Here is a 13,386-nt window from a genome sequence, read left to right on the forward strand (position 1 = left end):
TCATATACATATAATATATATGTGCAGTATGACATTTTTTCTCATGTTATGAAGACATATATGTATAAATGTATGGCTACACTAAAATATCATTATATAGTTATTTGCCCTATTGTTGAATATGTCGACTGTTTCTAATGTTTTTTAATATTACAAATATAATACAGGGAATGTCTTTGAACATAAAGGCTGCTCCTCTTATTCCCCCTTCACCCTCGTGTTTTAGAGTATTTCTCTAGGAAAGACCACCAGAAATGGAATTACTGCATCAAAGCAATGGAATATTTATATCCTCTTTCACTTAATTTTAAGCCTCAGATTTACTCCTCAATGGGAAGTTACTTCCCGCCAAATCTCAAATCCAAGACAGGAATTAGGTGGCTTCTCTTGGCCGAGATGTAATGCCTGTCCCAAGATGAGGAGACCTAAAGGATGGCAGTAAAGTGGGGCAAGTCTTCGGAGGTGTTTGAGGGGTTGGTTGTGGATGGAAAAGCGACCCTGATTGCAAAGCCAAGGATAATAGTACAAGCCAAAGGAAAGTCTGTTTAATGAGATTGGCAATGCACTTGCAGGAAAACCTTTTGAGAAAAAAGTACAGCAAAGTTTGCAGGGCCACCTCCCTCTGCAATGGCAATGTTGATGGGGGCCATTGCTGATATGGCATGGGTGTTGGATTTTGGCAACTGAATCCTATTTTAGATGCATTGTGAGCTGAATCCTATTTTAGATTGACTCATGTAAGGAACCCCGTGGTGACTCTATAAATCAGAAAGTTCGTTTGCATTGCAAATTGCCCTTTCCTAAGTAATCTTCAGCTCCTTAATTTTACAAATTGTATATTGGAAATCTTTTATCTCTGTATATTGGTTGTTGCAAAGTACACTTGGAGGACACTTGGGCCCATTTCAACCATGGAGTTTGGGGGTCTTGTTGCCGGAAAGTTCTTGTAGTCAATCCTTCCCTGGGGGTTGTCAGTCTGTCCTCCATCTCTGGTGGACTGCTGATGGCATTTGCCTTCCAGGTTAAGCCCCAATGATAAAGTCACTGCCAGGACCCGCAAATTGAAGGAAGAATGGACCTCAAAAGCTTCAGAGGAGACTGAAATGTGTCGGTTGATTAGAAGGTAGAAGGTCAGAGAGACTAGAGAAAACTCAAGGCGTGAGCTGAGCCTCGGGCTCTCATTATGGAGAGGAGGCTGAAGTTTCAGAAGGAAATTTTGATCATCAGAAGTGCCTGCAGGAGGTCCTCGACTCTAGCAACAGATTAGATCCCACTGAGAAAGGAGAGACTGTTGTGCTGCAGTCCAGATGGGTTTCAGGAGATGATGCAAAGGCTTTGTCTGAGGATGAGATGGATGAGTCAGTCGGTGCTTTCTTTGAGTGGATCAAATATCAGTAGACTTGGATCTCTTTGTCCTGAGCACCTGAGTGAAACAGGCTGTGTTGAGGGTGAGAGCCCGGCTCCCCAAGGGACACAGCTGAGGTCTCTGTCTGACAATGGCCTCAGCACTGGGGCTTTCTCTTACCCTTTTATGTCAACACCAAAAGCCATGGAGCTGGGCCTTAAAAACATTGTTCAAAAGTCATATCTTAAGTTATGACCTTTCTTTAAGTATTTATAACAACTGATTGGATTTCATAAGTAAAGCCAGATTTGCATAAATTAATAAAATATTTCACTGGGTAGCATTCTTTCCCAAGTTATTGGGGATCCTGTGGTTGAGGGGCCAGTGCTGCTTCTCCTGCTGGGTTCATGAATCTAACCTTTCCACTGGGGCTGTGTCCTCCATCCCAGCCTTGGCTGCTGTAAACCATGCTAAAATGTCACTGAACTTTGCAAGTTACTGAATTTGCTGGGGTGTTACTTAAACCTCCAAACCTAATTGGAGGTGGATGTGGGAGAAACACTCCAAGACCCACACTCGACTTGGGAAGATTTGGAAAGAGTCCCATGATGTCAGGTCCCTGCTGGGGCTTGGTGGAAAATTTATACAAGTATCAGTAATGATTTAACAATCAACTCGTCCTAAACTTTTATACCATTTATATAGTGTTTAATTTACATTGATTTCTTCATTTGACATGTAGTAATTAATTTTGTCTTACTGACAGATGATTCTCAATGACTGATTTCAAGACACATTCCGGACAGGTACTTTTTAACCCTTCATTTTGCTTCAAAAAGCATTATTCTACTCTGGGGTTCTGCCAACTATCGCAAAGCAATTTCTGGAGGGGGGGTCTTGGGGGACCAACCTGTGTGGAAGCAGGGAGATGGGAGGTGAATTTTCATGTAGATTGTATGTTTACTTAGGGTAGCTTTGGGTGGAAGATTGGGAGCTGGGTTGGGAGGGGGGCGCTTAAATCTCCCCCAGTTAACCCCTTGCTCTTCTTAGTGAATATTGCTTTAGGCCATGCTTGAGTGAACTCCAAGATATTGGAAAAATTTTCTTTGCTTTAGAAAGCAAAGTAGAAATTCCCAAATTCAATTTGAACCAAAAATCGGGGGAAAGGATAGAATGAACCAAACCGAAAGGCAAACGTTTTTTGTTATTGATTTCACATTTCGATCTCTGTTACATGTGTTGTAAATGTCATCTGTCCGAAGGTGAGAGCTTCAGAGACAAGTGTTTGAAATGGCAGTGGAGCCACAGATACCAAGTGAGCTCTGTGGTTTAGCTTTACTTGTTCAAGAAGTGCTTGTCCACTTCAGTTGCTTCTGGGAGATGTTGGAAGAGGGATCTGCAGTCAAAACAGAGTGGGGTGCATTTTGATCTGCTAAACTTAGCTGTTTCTCTCTCTCTCTCTCTCTCTATATATATGTATATTTTTTTAAAGAAAATTTCCTTCTTCCTTTCATTCTTAGTTTGTAATCTCTAAGTATGAATTCATAACTATTTGGTTTAAGGTACGTACATCTCCAGAGTTAAAATGGAGAGAAAACTTATAGTGGACATTTCTTTAAAAAAAATTGTTTTGGGGAGAAGCAGTGCCTTGATGCTTTAGTATCACAGGATATGACTATTATAGGACACTCCTGTTATTATTAATGAGGAGGACATGTATCCTTCATTTTGCAACTTTTCATCCTCAATGACCTTTTAAATATGGCAACTGTTGAAGTCACATTTTAATATTAATGAATGATGTAAAAGGTAAATGAAGTTCAAATTATTCTAATACTCGCATGTTAGGATCTGTGTCTATATCCATATCTTCTCCATAGGCTTGTCCTAACTTTATAAGTGGCAAAGGGATTTGAGTGCGAAGCCCCACAGATGAAGGCCGTCTGTTAGTGACTGAAGCCTACTTAGCGGATGGCGCCACCCTGCAGCAGGCAGGTTCCCACCTAGACACATATGTTCTGATGCTTTCGGTCACTATTCTGGCCTAGACATTTACCAAGAATGAAGAAACATTCGTTTGGCGAAAAACACGCCTGCATTTTGGGAAAGTTCTCCATGCCGTTGCCCAGTCTGGCTTCCTGCTGGGTCAGCTTTGAGTTGGAGCCCTGAGGACAGCAGATCTCAGATCTAGTCACTGTCTTCTCCAGCCTCCTGCTACTGCATCTATAACTCTGTCTCCCAGTGCAAGAGTTGGGCCCCTTTGGGGATTTCTGCCATTACTTTTTCAGAGAAGGTATTCAGCTCTGGTTTAGCTTGTAGCAACAAAGGTCTTTTTGTGTCTCACGATTCCTCTCCCCTCTGCCTCTTCTTCCATCCCCGTAGCATCTATTATTACCGTAATGTGACTAAGGGGGCCTTTCTCCCTGTCATGTGCCTCCCCTACTGTCCTGGTGGAAAATAGTATGTTCTCTTACCCTTTACATCCATCATTTCCACCTAAGCACAGCATAGCAGCCTCTGGGGAAAGAAGCGTGAGCCTGCACACACATGTTCACGACTGTGTATACGACTGTGTCTAGGAGCATGAATGTGCACAATGTGTGTTTAGGCAAGAGTGCATCTTTGCAAGGCGTGAAGGTGTGCTTGTGAATGTCCCTATGTAATGTGTGAATGTGTGCATGTGCAGGTGTGTGCGTGCTTCTGTGTGAAGCTGTCGGTGCATATGTGTGGAAGGGTGACTTTGCCGATCAGTGGGCACAGCTGTTGATCATGCACTGTCCAGACCACAGTGCTTTAGCTCCTTCTAGACATTTTCTCCATCTCTATTTGTGTTAATTATTCAAATGGCAATTAGTGGCTCTGCCCCCCTTTGGTCACAGTCTCCTAGTATTTGAGGGATGGTCATATATTCATCAGATTTCAATAAATCCTTTCCAACGTTATTGTCCTTGTTGTATTAACTGGCACCTGCCCTCCGACGTTACACCTGCAGGAGAATTCCACCACGTTCGGGCGCATTTCCGAAGCAAGGCCATTGATGTTCTGTGTTTTAAAAAATTAATTAAAAAAACTCAGATCTCGGGAAATTCCAGCAGTCAGTCTCCTTTTTTTATCCTAATCTCTTCATAGTAATGCTCACAAGTACCCTTGGTCCAGACAATTCTTCATTCATTCTCCACCCCCCACCACACTCACACCCAAACTCCCCACCGCTGGAGATTAGTCCTTTGTGAGTCAGTGCACAAAAGCTTTCTTAAAGTCCCAGTAAATTATACCCCTGGTTTCCCTCTTGAATTCCTTTTTGTTACTTTTTCAAAATATTCTATTAGTTTTGTTACGTATGATCTCCCTTTTGTGAATCCATGCTGAATATCTTTAATTAAATCATAACTTTCCCTATTTTGTCCCTGATTAGTGTTTCCAATATCTTCCCCACTGCTCAAGTCAAGCTTACTGGTGTTTAATTTCTTTGATCTCCCTTAGAGTCGTTATTAAATATAGGTGTTGCATAAGGGCTCTTGGCCACTGGTGCTTCTCCCGCTTCCCTGGGTGTTTTAAAAAGGTATTTGCTAATCGTTCCCCTGTTTCCTTGCCTCCTCTTGCACAAATTCTAAGATGGTTCCCATCTGCTCCCGGAGTTATCAGTCCTCAGACACTCTAATTTCTTTCTCACCTGTTCTGCTACTAGGCTGATTTCCTTCGGAAATATTTTCCTCTCCTTGGGAAATGCTTGTCTGTTGCTGATATCTGCTTTCGTCTTCCCTTTATGGACATGAAAGCAAATAATTTAGTTTTCATTTTCTCTAGAAGTCGTCATCCCTTCTTCCAATCAACTATGTTCTATGTATGCCTCCTTGTGTTTTTTTTTTTTAAAAAGCATTATAAACCCAGTTCCAGCAACTGCTTGCTAAGACCCCAATTTGGAAGTGGTATTTCCTTTCCAAAGGGTTGATAGCATCACCAACTTTTAATCTGGAGCAAGGGAGTGCTGACCCTTTGCTAGTGAAACTGTTTTGGATGTCTCCGGCTGTTCTGCAGCAAGCAGCATGAAGTCTTGAGGCTTCCCTGACAACCGGTACAAGAGGGACCTGGCCCCCTCTCTGGGTTTTAGGGAGTTGTAAAGTTTACCACGTGTCACTTTGGAAATCTCTCATTTGAAGTCAGCTTCAGCTGGGGAGTGCGCCTTCACTTTTCTTCTGCTCTGTGCTTCCGATTTTCCTCACACCTGAGGGATGCATCGGCTCTCCTATGACTCGCTTCCCTTCAGGCTGTACTGTGGGCTCATCCTCAAATGTAATGTGCTTCCTTTTCTTCCTGTGTTCCCAGGACACAGACTAAAAAGGGCTGCCCTGTGCAGAAGGTGCACACCCATGGGTTTTCAGATGCTCTTAGCTGCAGGTGTCCCTGTCAAGGGGCTGGGCCCACAAGAAGTAACTCTGGAGTCCCCGACCTGCAGCCGCGTGGAAGCCTCCTCAGATGCACCGTTCCTCTCAGTTGACCTCATTTCCTTTTCCAGTACAACCCAGATCTGCGTGCTGAGACATCACTCTCAGGTTGTAAATTCTACACCAAATCAAAAGGCCAAATCCTTCCTGCAAACCCACAGGCACTCGACCTACATCACACCAAGGAGCCTGGCCTCAATGGCTATCTCAGGGCCCCTGGGCAGGGGCGGCAGAGGTGTGAGCCCCCACCCCTCCAGCACCAGCTACTGGTCTTCTGCAGGAGAGCAACTTCCCCGGGTCAAGTGGCAGAAACGACATCAGCCAACGTTTCCACAGAGTATGAGTCATAATCAGTACTTTTGACATTGATTCACATCAAAAGGCAAGCAGCCTGTGCTGTTCCCTGTCCCTCGTCCCTAACACAGAAGTGCCTGGAATTTGCCCACAAACAAGGATTTGCAATTTTAAAAGCTCAATAAAGGTAGTAAACAGACACACTCGAGTCAGTTTTTAAAAAGTGTGTTTAATTGGGTCAAATAGTCACTTTGGGGAAAAATAGAGATCGTTTATACTGGTTCTTTCAGTTCACATGTTTTTGAAAACCAATTGCCTGGTGCAGACCTAGCTCGTAATACCATCCAGAAGTGCTGATGATAAATGGGTGGGCCCAGGGTTCCCTCTGAACTTCAGGGGTTCTCTTCTTCACCACAGACCACTGTTTCTCTACTGAGAGAGTCTATAGTCCCTTCACTTCAGAGCAATGGGGTAGGACGGCTGGGGTCCTGATTCCACAGTTAACCAGAATCAACCCTGGGGCTTGAGCCACCTCACGGTATGCCTGACAGCTGCCCCAGACAGGGAGGACAGTCCTCTGTCAGCCTCTGAGCAATGTTCCAGAAGCATTTATAGATGGACTTGGTGAGCAAAAAGCAAGAGTCACAGGTGCTTCATAATAATTACTTGCACATTTCCAGAATCGGACATTCTGTCATTTAATAGACCTAAAACTAAAAAGCTTTTGTCTGTGAAAGGTGACCAATAGAAACAGCGTTTGGATTATATGATATCCCATAACTTAATCATATGGCTCTTAAGAGGGGGACATACACAGCTGTGTCTCACTAATATGCATGCAATATGTGTAAACTGATATGCTTTAATTCTAAACTTGTTTTTAGCAGGAAGAAAAAAGCATTTAGATGAAGAACATTAAGATTCAATATTAACCATTTTTTTCCCTTTGGGCAAAATTATTCATCACTTGATATTTATTAAAGCAGCATTTTTTCTTTTTTTTTCTTTTTTTTTTTTTTGCTATTGTGAGATGCATCCTGCTACTGATTTTCCAAACATCCTCAAAGTTTTGTGGCAAAGTGAAAAAGACACAGGAACAGCCAGTAGCCCCTTTGGGGTCACAGGAAAACAATCGACTTGAAAGATACACACTTGTGCTTTTGAAGCCCGAGAGTCATCCTAACCCCTAGGACCTAGTGACAGGGGCAAAGTTGGAGTAATTAATTTAGAAAGGGCTGACTGGTTTTCCACCTCTCCTATTACACATATTTGATTTGCCCATCCTCTCTGATGTTTCAATTGTTAGTTTATACTGGTTTAATCTGAAATATTTAAGTATATTTGCTTTGATAATCTTAACTAACAACAACAACAAAAAAAAACTAAGACAAAGGAATTGTAGATTGGAGACTTTATTTTCAGGGCAAAATGATACGGGTAAGTGAACATCAACTGACCAGAAATTATTTGCTTCTGTCTGTTAGACACGTAATGGAGTCATTTAACTAGTCAAATTAGGACCTGCAGAAATGCACCATGCTTCATTACTGAGTTCGAATGGGCACCATTTTACATTTACGTCAAAAATTATCTCATAGCAAATTAATGTTTTCATTGTGCAGAAAGGCTGAAGCTACGCAGTGTTAGCGGCACCTAGAGGCCATTGAGAAAATACTTCAAAGGGATGATCTACAAACAAGGACAAAATGATCAATAGATGAGCGGTAGTGGTGAGAGCCCTGACCCCATCTGAAAGGAAGAACACAGTCATTGAATCAAACTGGCTATCTTGGTGACCATATGAAGCTCTGAGGGGCCATGACGGTTATCCCAAACTTGGCCTAGAACTAAATATGCTGAAAGAGCCCCTAAGATTTCTCTCCTCTTCTTGTTACTCTTTAAGTCCTGAAAATATGTGTTGTTGTTGTTTTTTCACAGTTTGGAGTTTGCTTTTTCTTTTACCTATGGGCTTACATTATGTCAGAATCTCATATTTTAGCCGATGCACATTTCTGTAAATAAGCAAGGAGAGATTTTTTTCCTCCCACATTGTAAATTGGCATCCTTAGACTCTTCCTTTTGTCATTGGTAAAAACTTGCTGTCCATAGAAAGAGGCAACACAAGACACTGTTTCGTCTTAAAAAATACTGAACTGGGTAAATCCTCCATCCAAACAGATTACCAAGGTTGGTTGTGGTCCCAAGAATGTCAATCTCTGCTCAATTTAGCGAGAAATCATTTTAAATAAAATAGCAAAGCCCTCCCCAATGAAAATATGTGTTAAAATGATCTGCAAGTCGTCAGTGACTCTGGGACGTTGGAGCATACTGTCAGAGCAGAAGCAAAGGAGAGAATGGAAGCATATAAATAGCATTGAGAACTCGAGAATATTTCAAGACAATATTGATGTCTAAAATATATGTGAATGACTGCATAATGATCGAGGCAGACATAATTCAAAGTACAGTCAGAATCTGGCCTCCAACTCAGAGCTTTAAATTCTCCAAAAGACATCTGTTTGCTGAGAAAGCCTCACCAACAGCTGCGCCACATAAAGGGGAGAACCCGGGATACGGTTGGGAGTTGGCAGGTAGGGGAGCCTCACAGGGGTCAGGTGGGGTCCTGGAGGGTGGGCACCCACCTTCACTCCACAGGTACCGGAAGCGTGGCTGCTTTGAACAAAGGCGAGGGAGGTGCCTGTAGTTCCTAGAACCAGGTAGCAAATGTCGCCTGTGTGTTTTATCAGAAAGCGCCCCCGTTTTCAGCATCTCCAAAGGCCCAGTTGGGCGCTGCGCCTCTCGGATGCTGACAAGAAGATTTGATGTTACTTCTCTGGTCCTTAACTTTGTTTACCCAGCTGCTATTCTTCTGATACTTAACTCTTTCACCTTGCAGAAAGCAAGGGTGAGGGAGGAAGGGAAGCTCCAGGTGTGATTTTTCAGAACAAAATATAACGCTGTGATTTATTTTTCTTAAAAAAGAGAATAAGCACGAGGAAATTGAATAGCACCCATTTCATGCTTAACTGTGGTTCACAAATGAGAGTTTGTAATTAAAATGCTGTCTGCAAACCTATTCTGCAGACCCAAAAAGAAAACTTCCTCAGAATGTTATCAACTCTCCAGTTTCTGTAAAGATGCCGTATTTTCAGATTTCAAAGAGAGGATCTCCTTTTGAAAATAAAGAATTGTTGGGTATCATATGAGCCTGCTAAGTACAGCATTTTAAACCCACGCTGTGTTGAAAAATTCAAGAATTTGGCAGTGACCTTAAGGCCACAGATAGGATGATGAAAAATGGGGAGATGAGGGCAGTGTTTAAAGGAAACTCTCTTTTGTTCTAACAGAAGCTTTGTGTGTGTGTGGCTTAAGCAAGTGGTTCAATAGCATTTCTTTGAAACAGAAACAAAAATGCTAAGAGCTGGTTACAAGTACTCTGGTCTTCTTTTCTCCTTAAAATGCAGGAAGAATTTTACCTCTTCTCATGAATCTTGTCTGCTGAAATGTCTCAGTCTTCATGTTATGTTTACCAAGGCCAGGCCGGAGGATCTGATAATTTATAACCATTCCTATTGGGTTTTATGTAATAACTTTGGAACTCATATAAAGTAATGATCCACAAACTCTTTTAATGTTCATTATAAAATATGAAATATTTCTCAGAACCATTGCAATTATGTGACCAGACATAACTGTTTCACACATGAGTAAATACAGGGAGGTTTAACATAACTTTATTATCTTCCTGTCTTTTCTTCTCGTTGATGTGATAATACTGTTTTAATATTTTTCTAAAGAAAAGTTAAGTAATTTTAGAATCTCTACTGAGGCCCGCTTTATTGGCTTTTGTAATAGAACTCTCAAATCTAATTGTATTTATGCTCAGACTGACACCACTAAATGTCGTGAATGGAAGGGAAATGCCCCCCAAAGCTGTGTATTCTGTAATTATCGATAGATGTGTCTCTGCTGACGAGGCCTGGGGATCTGGGGAGAGTCGGGGAAGTAAAGCTGAGATGGCAGCAGGCATTTCCACCGTCATCCTGAGGCCCCCGTGGACGCAGAGAGGTACTTTTCTAAGGAGTGAGTGAGCCCCATCGTTCCGTGGGACTCACCAGGAAACTTTTTCCCCTTGCCCTGTGTGCTGTGTCTGCCTCTCCTGAGTCTGGAGTCAGCAGCAGGCAACTTCTAGTTTCATAGAAGGCTGATCTCCGAAGGGAATTTTCCTGGGCTTCCTGTCCTAGTGATTTGAGCTGAGTGGCATTGTCCCGGTTGCTTGACCTTTACCTGGGGCGTGGGCTTGGGGTCATCCCTGGCGGCTGTAAAGTCTCCTACAGTGATGGAAGTCAGAGAGGGATTATTCTGGAAATCCACTTCTTACTCCCCGTGTGGGCAGTGGAAGTGGTAACACCAAGGCTGGGAACCCAGTGACAGTGCTGCCTCCACTCTGGATGCCCCATCAGAATCCAGGATTCTCCCAGGACCGAATGGCGACTATTTCTAGCCTAGTAAGGTTGGGTGGAAAAGATTAAACATGAGGGAAGGTGCTGTTATCTGGGCATTTCCAAGTCCTGGAAAGGAGAGAGGGTTTCGCCATGCTCGACTCTTTTATCTTACTTATTCTTAGACAAGTGTTTCTCAAAGTCTCATGTGCAACCAGGTCCCCATGGATCTTGCAATGGTGGCGATTCTGACTCAGTAGTTCTGGGGAGGACCCTCTCTTCTGCCCGTCAGCTCCGGGGTCACGGCCATGCTGCCAGTCCAGGGACCACACGTTAACTCTGGGTGTAGCATCTGTCTTCTCACTGCACGTCCACTTTCGGGGAGCAAAGCTGACACAGGGCATGGAAGGCTAGGGGGGCCCTCTGAGAGGCCCATGAGGACAATGAAAACTTGAAGAGCGGCCTGATGGCTGGAGCCAGTTCACAGTTGTGTTTTGTTTGACTTGTGTGATATTATACTTTTGCTTTTAATTGGTTGCACACAGTCTAAAAATGAAATATTTTTAAATTTACAAATCCAGGCTTTCAGGTTCTCTTGAAAAACTAGAATGTCCGGGACAAGGGACAGAGGAAAGGTGGGATCCGCAGGAGCAGGGGAAGGAAGAGAGGTGGGAGCCCCTCCTTTAGGGAGGTGTGGCTCATCCCTTCTCCGCCAAGAGTTCCTGCCCAGCCTGCCTTGCTCATAACACAAGAGTTTGCAGACAGGATAGTTAGACCCCAGGGAAAGAGGGCTGCTACCTTGGCACACACAGGGCATTTGCAGTGGTGGAGGCTGCGTGCCCCCCTGCTGCTGACTCTTGTCTGGAGTTCGCAGGAATGGAGAACTCTTGCCCCATCAGAACCCAGGATTCACCCGGGTGCTTTAGCTCTGCCTTTTGGCAAGTGCCATCTTCCTCTTTGAGGAGCTGTTCCTTAGCTCTGTAGTTCTCACAAGCAAGCCACTGGAGAGGGTGCAATTCCCAGCTAATTAAAGGTCTTGAGATCCTCCCCTCCCTGTCGCCAACACTCCTTTGAAATGAGCAGGCTGCATGAAAAGTGTCCCTGGCTGCTACCTGGCAGCAGGTGTGAGTGAGCCAAGGGCTGGTGCCCAGGCTGTGGGGGCTCAGTAGGGAGGGAGCCTGACCTTCACCTAGGTACATCCAACAGGTGTGGCTGCCGGGCACAGTAGTCATCCAGTTCCTAGGTGGGCAGTACTGGGGATCATCACAAAATCTGGAAAGTTCATTAGCCGTACAATCATCTGATCATCTTCTCACTTGGGCCTCTTCACTCCTCACCACCCGCCATATACACCCCGTCCCCAGTCCCTCCTGGAAACTAGTGGGTTGTGTTGGAGTCAGATGTGGCAAAACACAGCCTAAGTCAACATCCGTGGTTCCTAAAGCGAAAGAACCATGGAATGCTTGTTTCCAAAGGTTTCTTCATGACTGCAACTGGTTGAGTGATTAAATAAAGGTGAAGCCAAAAAGACCTTTCTGCTTCCCTGGGCAGTGACTGTCTAGGCCTTTAGTTCTTTTAACCAGGCGATTGTTGCTGTAATGGATCTCAGTGCTATTGGGGCGCTGACTGAAGCTTGTTTTTGGTTTTTTTTTTTTTCTGCATGAAGACCAGGAACCCAGTGCCCCCGAAGGCTGGTGGGCTTAGGTAAATTTGAGGGCTGGCCTTGAGGCAGGCTCTGCTGAGCTCCACACTTCAGCTGTGTCTTCCACCCACCCCCCACACACCTCCCATGCTGGGCAAAGCCACTGTGCTTACAACATTGACTTTCTTTATCCCCAAGCAGCATTCACGGCTAACTTCGCAGAAATTTTTATTTCTGAATGCTGGTTAAAGGCAGGATCTTCTGCTGCCAAATTTCTCAAGCTGTCACCTGCACAGTGAACAAGTGAGGAGTGGCCTGAGGCACCTGGCTGTGCTCCTGCAACTAAGAACTCTGTTCTTAGGGACTTAGCACTGGGTACATCTAGGGAGTTAGGAGGACTCACAGGACCCTCAGATTGACAGCTCTCAGCATTTGGCTGCTGGTTAAATAAATCTCACATGAGTTAAAATTTCTACCTGTTCTTCCATTTATAAGATAGAGTAAAATCAGCACTTAATGGGTCTTGTAGAGTATTGCAGTGACAGACTGCATAGGGGTAGCCAGGTGACTGCAAGAGCTTCCTGCTCTCTTCATCATCTTCTCAGAGAGCTTTGCTCATTTCTGTTTGTGAATATGAATAAAAGAATCTATTACATATTGCATTCGGAGAAAGCAGTACGTGGTACCCAATTGTGGCCACATGCAAGGGGAGGGGAGGATCTCAAGACCTTTAATTAGCTGGGAATTGCACCCTCTCCAGTGGCTTGCTTGTGAGAACTACAGAGCTAAGGAACAGCTCCTCAAAGAGGAAGATGGCACTTGCCAGAAGGCAGAGCTAAAGCACCTGGGTGAATCCTGGGTTCTGATGGGGCAAGAGTTCTCCACTCCTGCGAACTCCAGACAAAAGCAATACTGAGAACCTGGCATGCTGATTGGTACAGAGAGCTGGAAGTCACTGAAAGGGGAAGGGCTGGAGAAACTGAGGGTGAACTCAGCTCTCACCTCAAAGGAGTTTGCCGTCAACTCAGGGAAATGGAGCTAAACTAGGCAAGCAGCATTTCTACCCAAGACATGAGTGGGAAGGGAATGAGGCTGGGGAATAGGGCAGAACTGAACTGAGCCTGCAAAGATGGGGAGGGTTTGGCTAAAACCTAGTGTTTTACAGGTTTATCCAAGGAAGGAATCTAGCAATGATCTCCTTTTGCTCTTTAGTGTCTT

General features: G+C 44.1%; 1 protein-coding gene across 8 annotated transcripts in view; it reads left to right on the forward strand.

The window, feature by feature from the left end:
* Positions 1–13,386, forward strand: part of ZNF536 (zinc finger protein 536) — a 488,422-nt gene that overhangs the window by 417,294 nt on the left and 57,742 nt on the right. For 3 of the 8 annotated variants that reach the window (XM_015123486.3, XM_077977121.1, XM_028839578.2), the window contains one exon: positions 2,112–2,151. The exons of the other annotated variants lie outside the window; for them this stretch is intronic. In XM_015123486.3, the coding sequence (XP_014978972.1) occupies positions 2,112–2,125 (14 nt within the window). In that variant the 3' untranslated portion in view covers positions 2,126–2,151. The remainder of the gene's footprint in view (positions 1–2,111; positions 2,152–13,386) is intronic. 8 annotated transcript variants of the gene reach the window in all.

Source organism: Macaca mulatta, chromosome 19 (genome assembly GCF_049350105.2).
Source record: "Macaca mulatta isolate MMU2019108-1 chromosome 19, T2T-MMU8v2.0, whole genome shotgun sequence".
In the NCBI taxonomy this organism is placed as follows: domain Eukaryota; kingdom Metazoa; phylum Chordata; class Mammalia; order Primates; family Cercopithecidae; genus Macaca; species Macaca mulatta.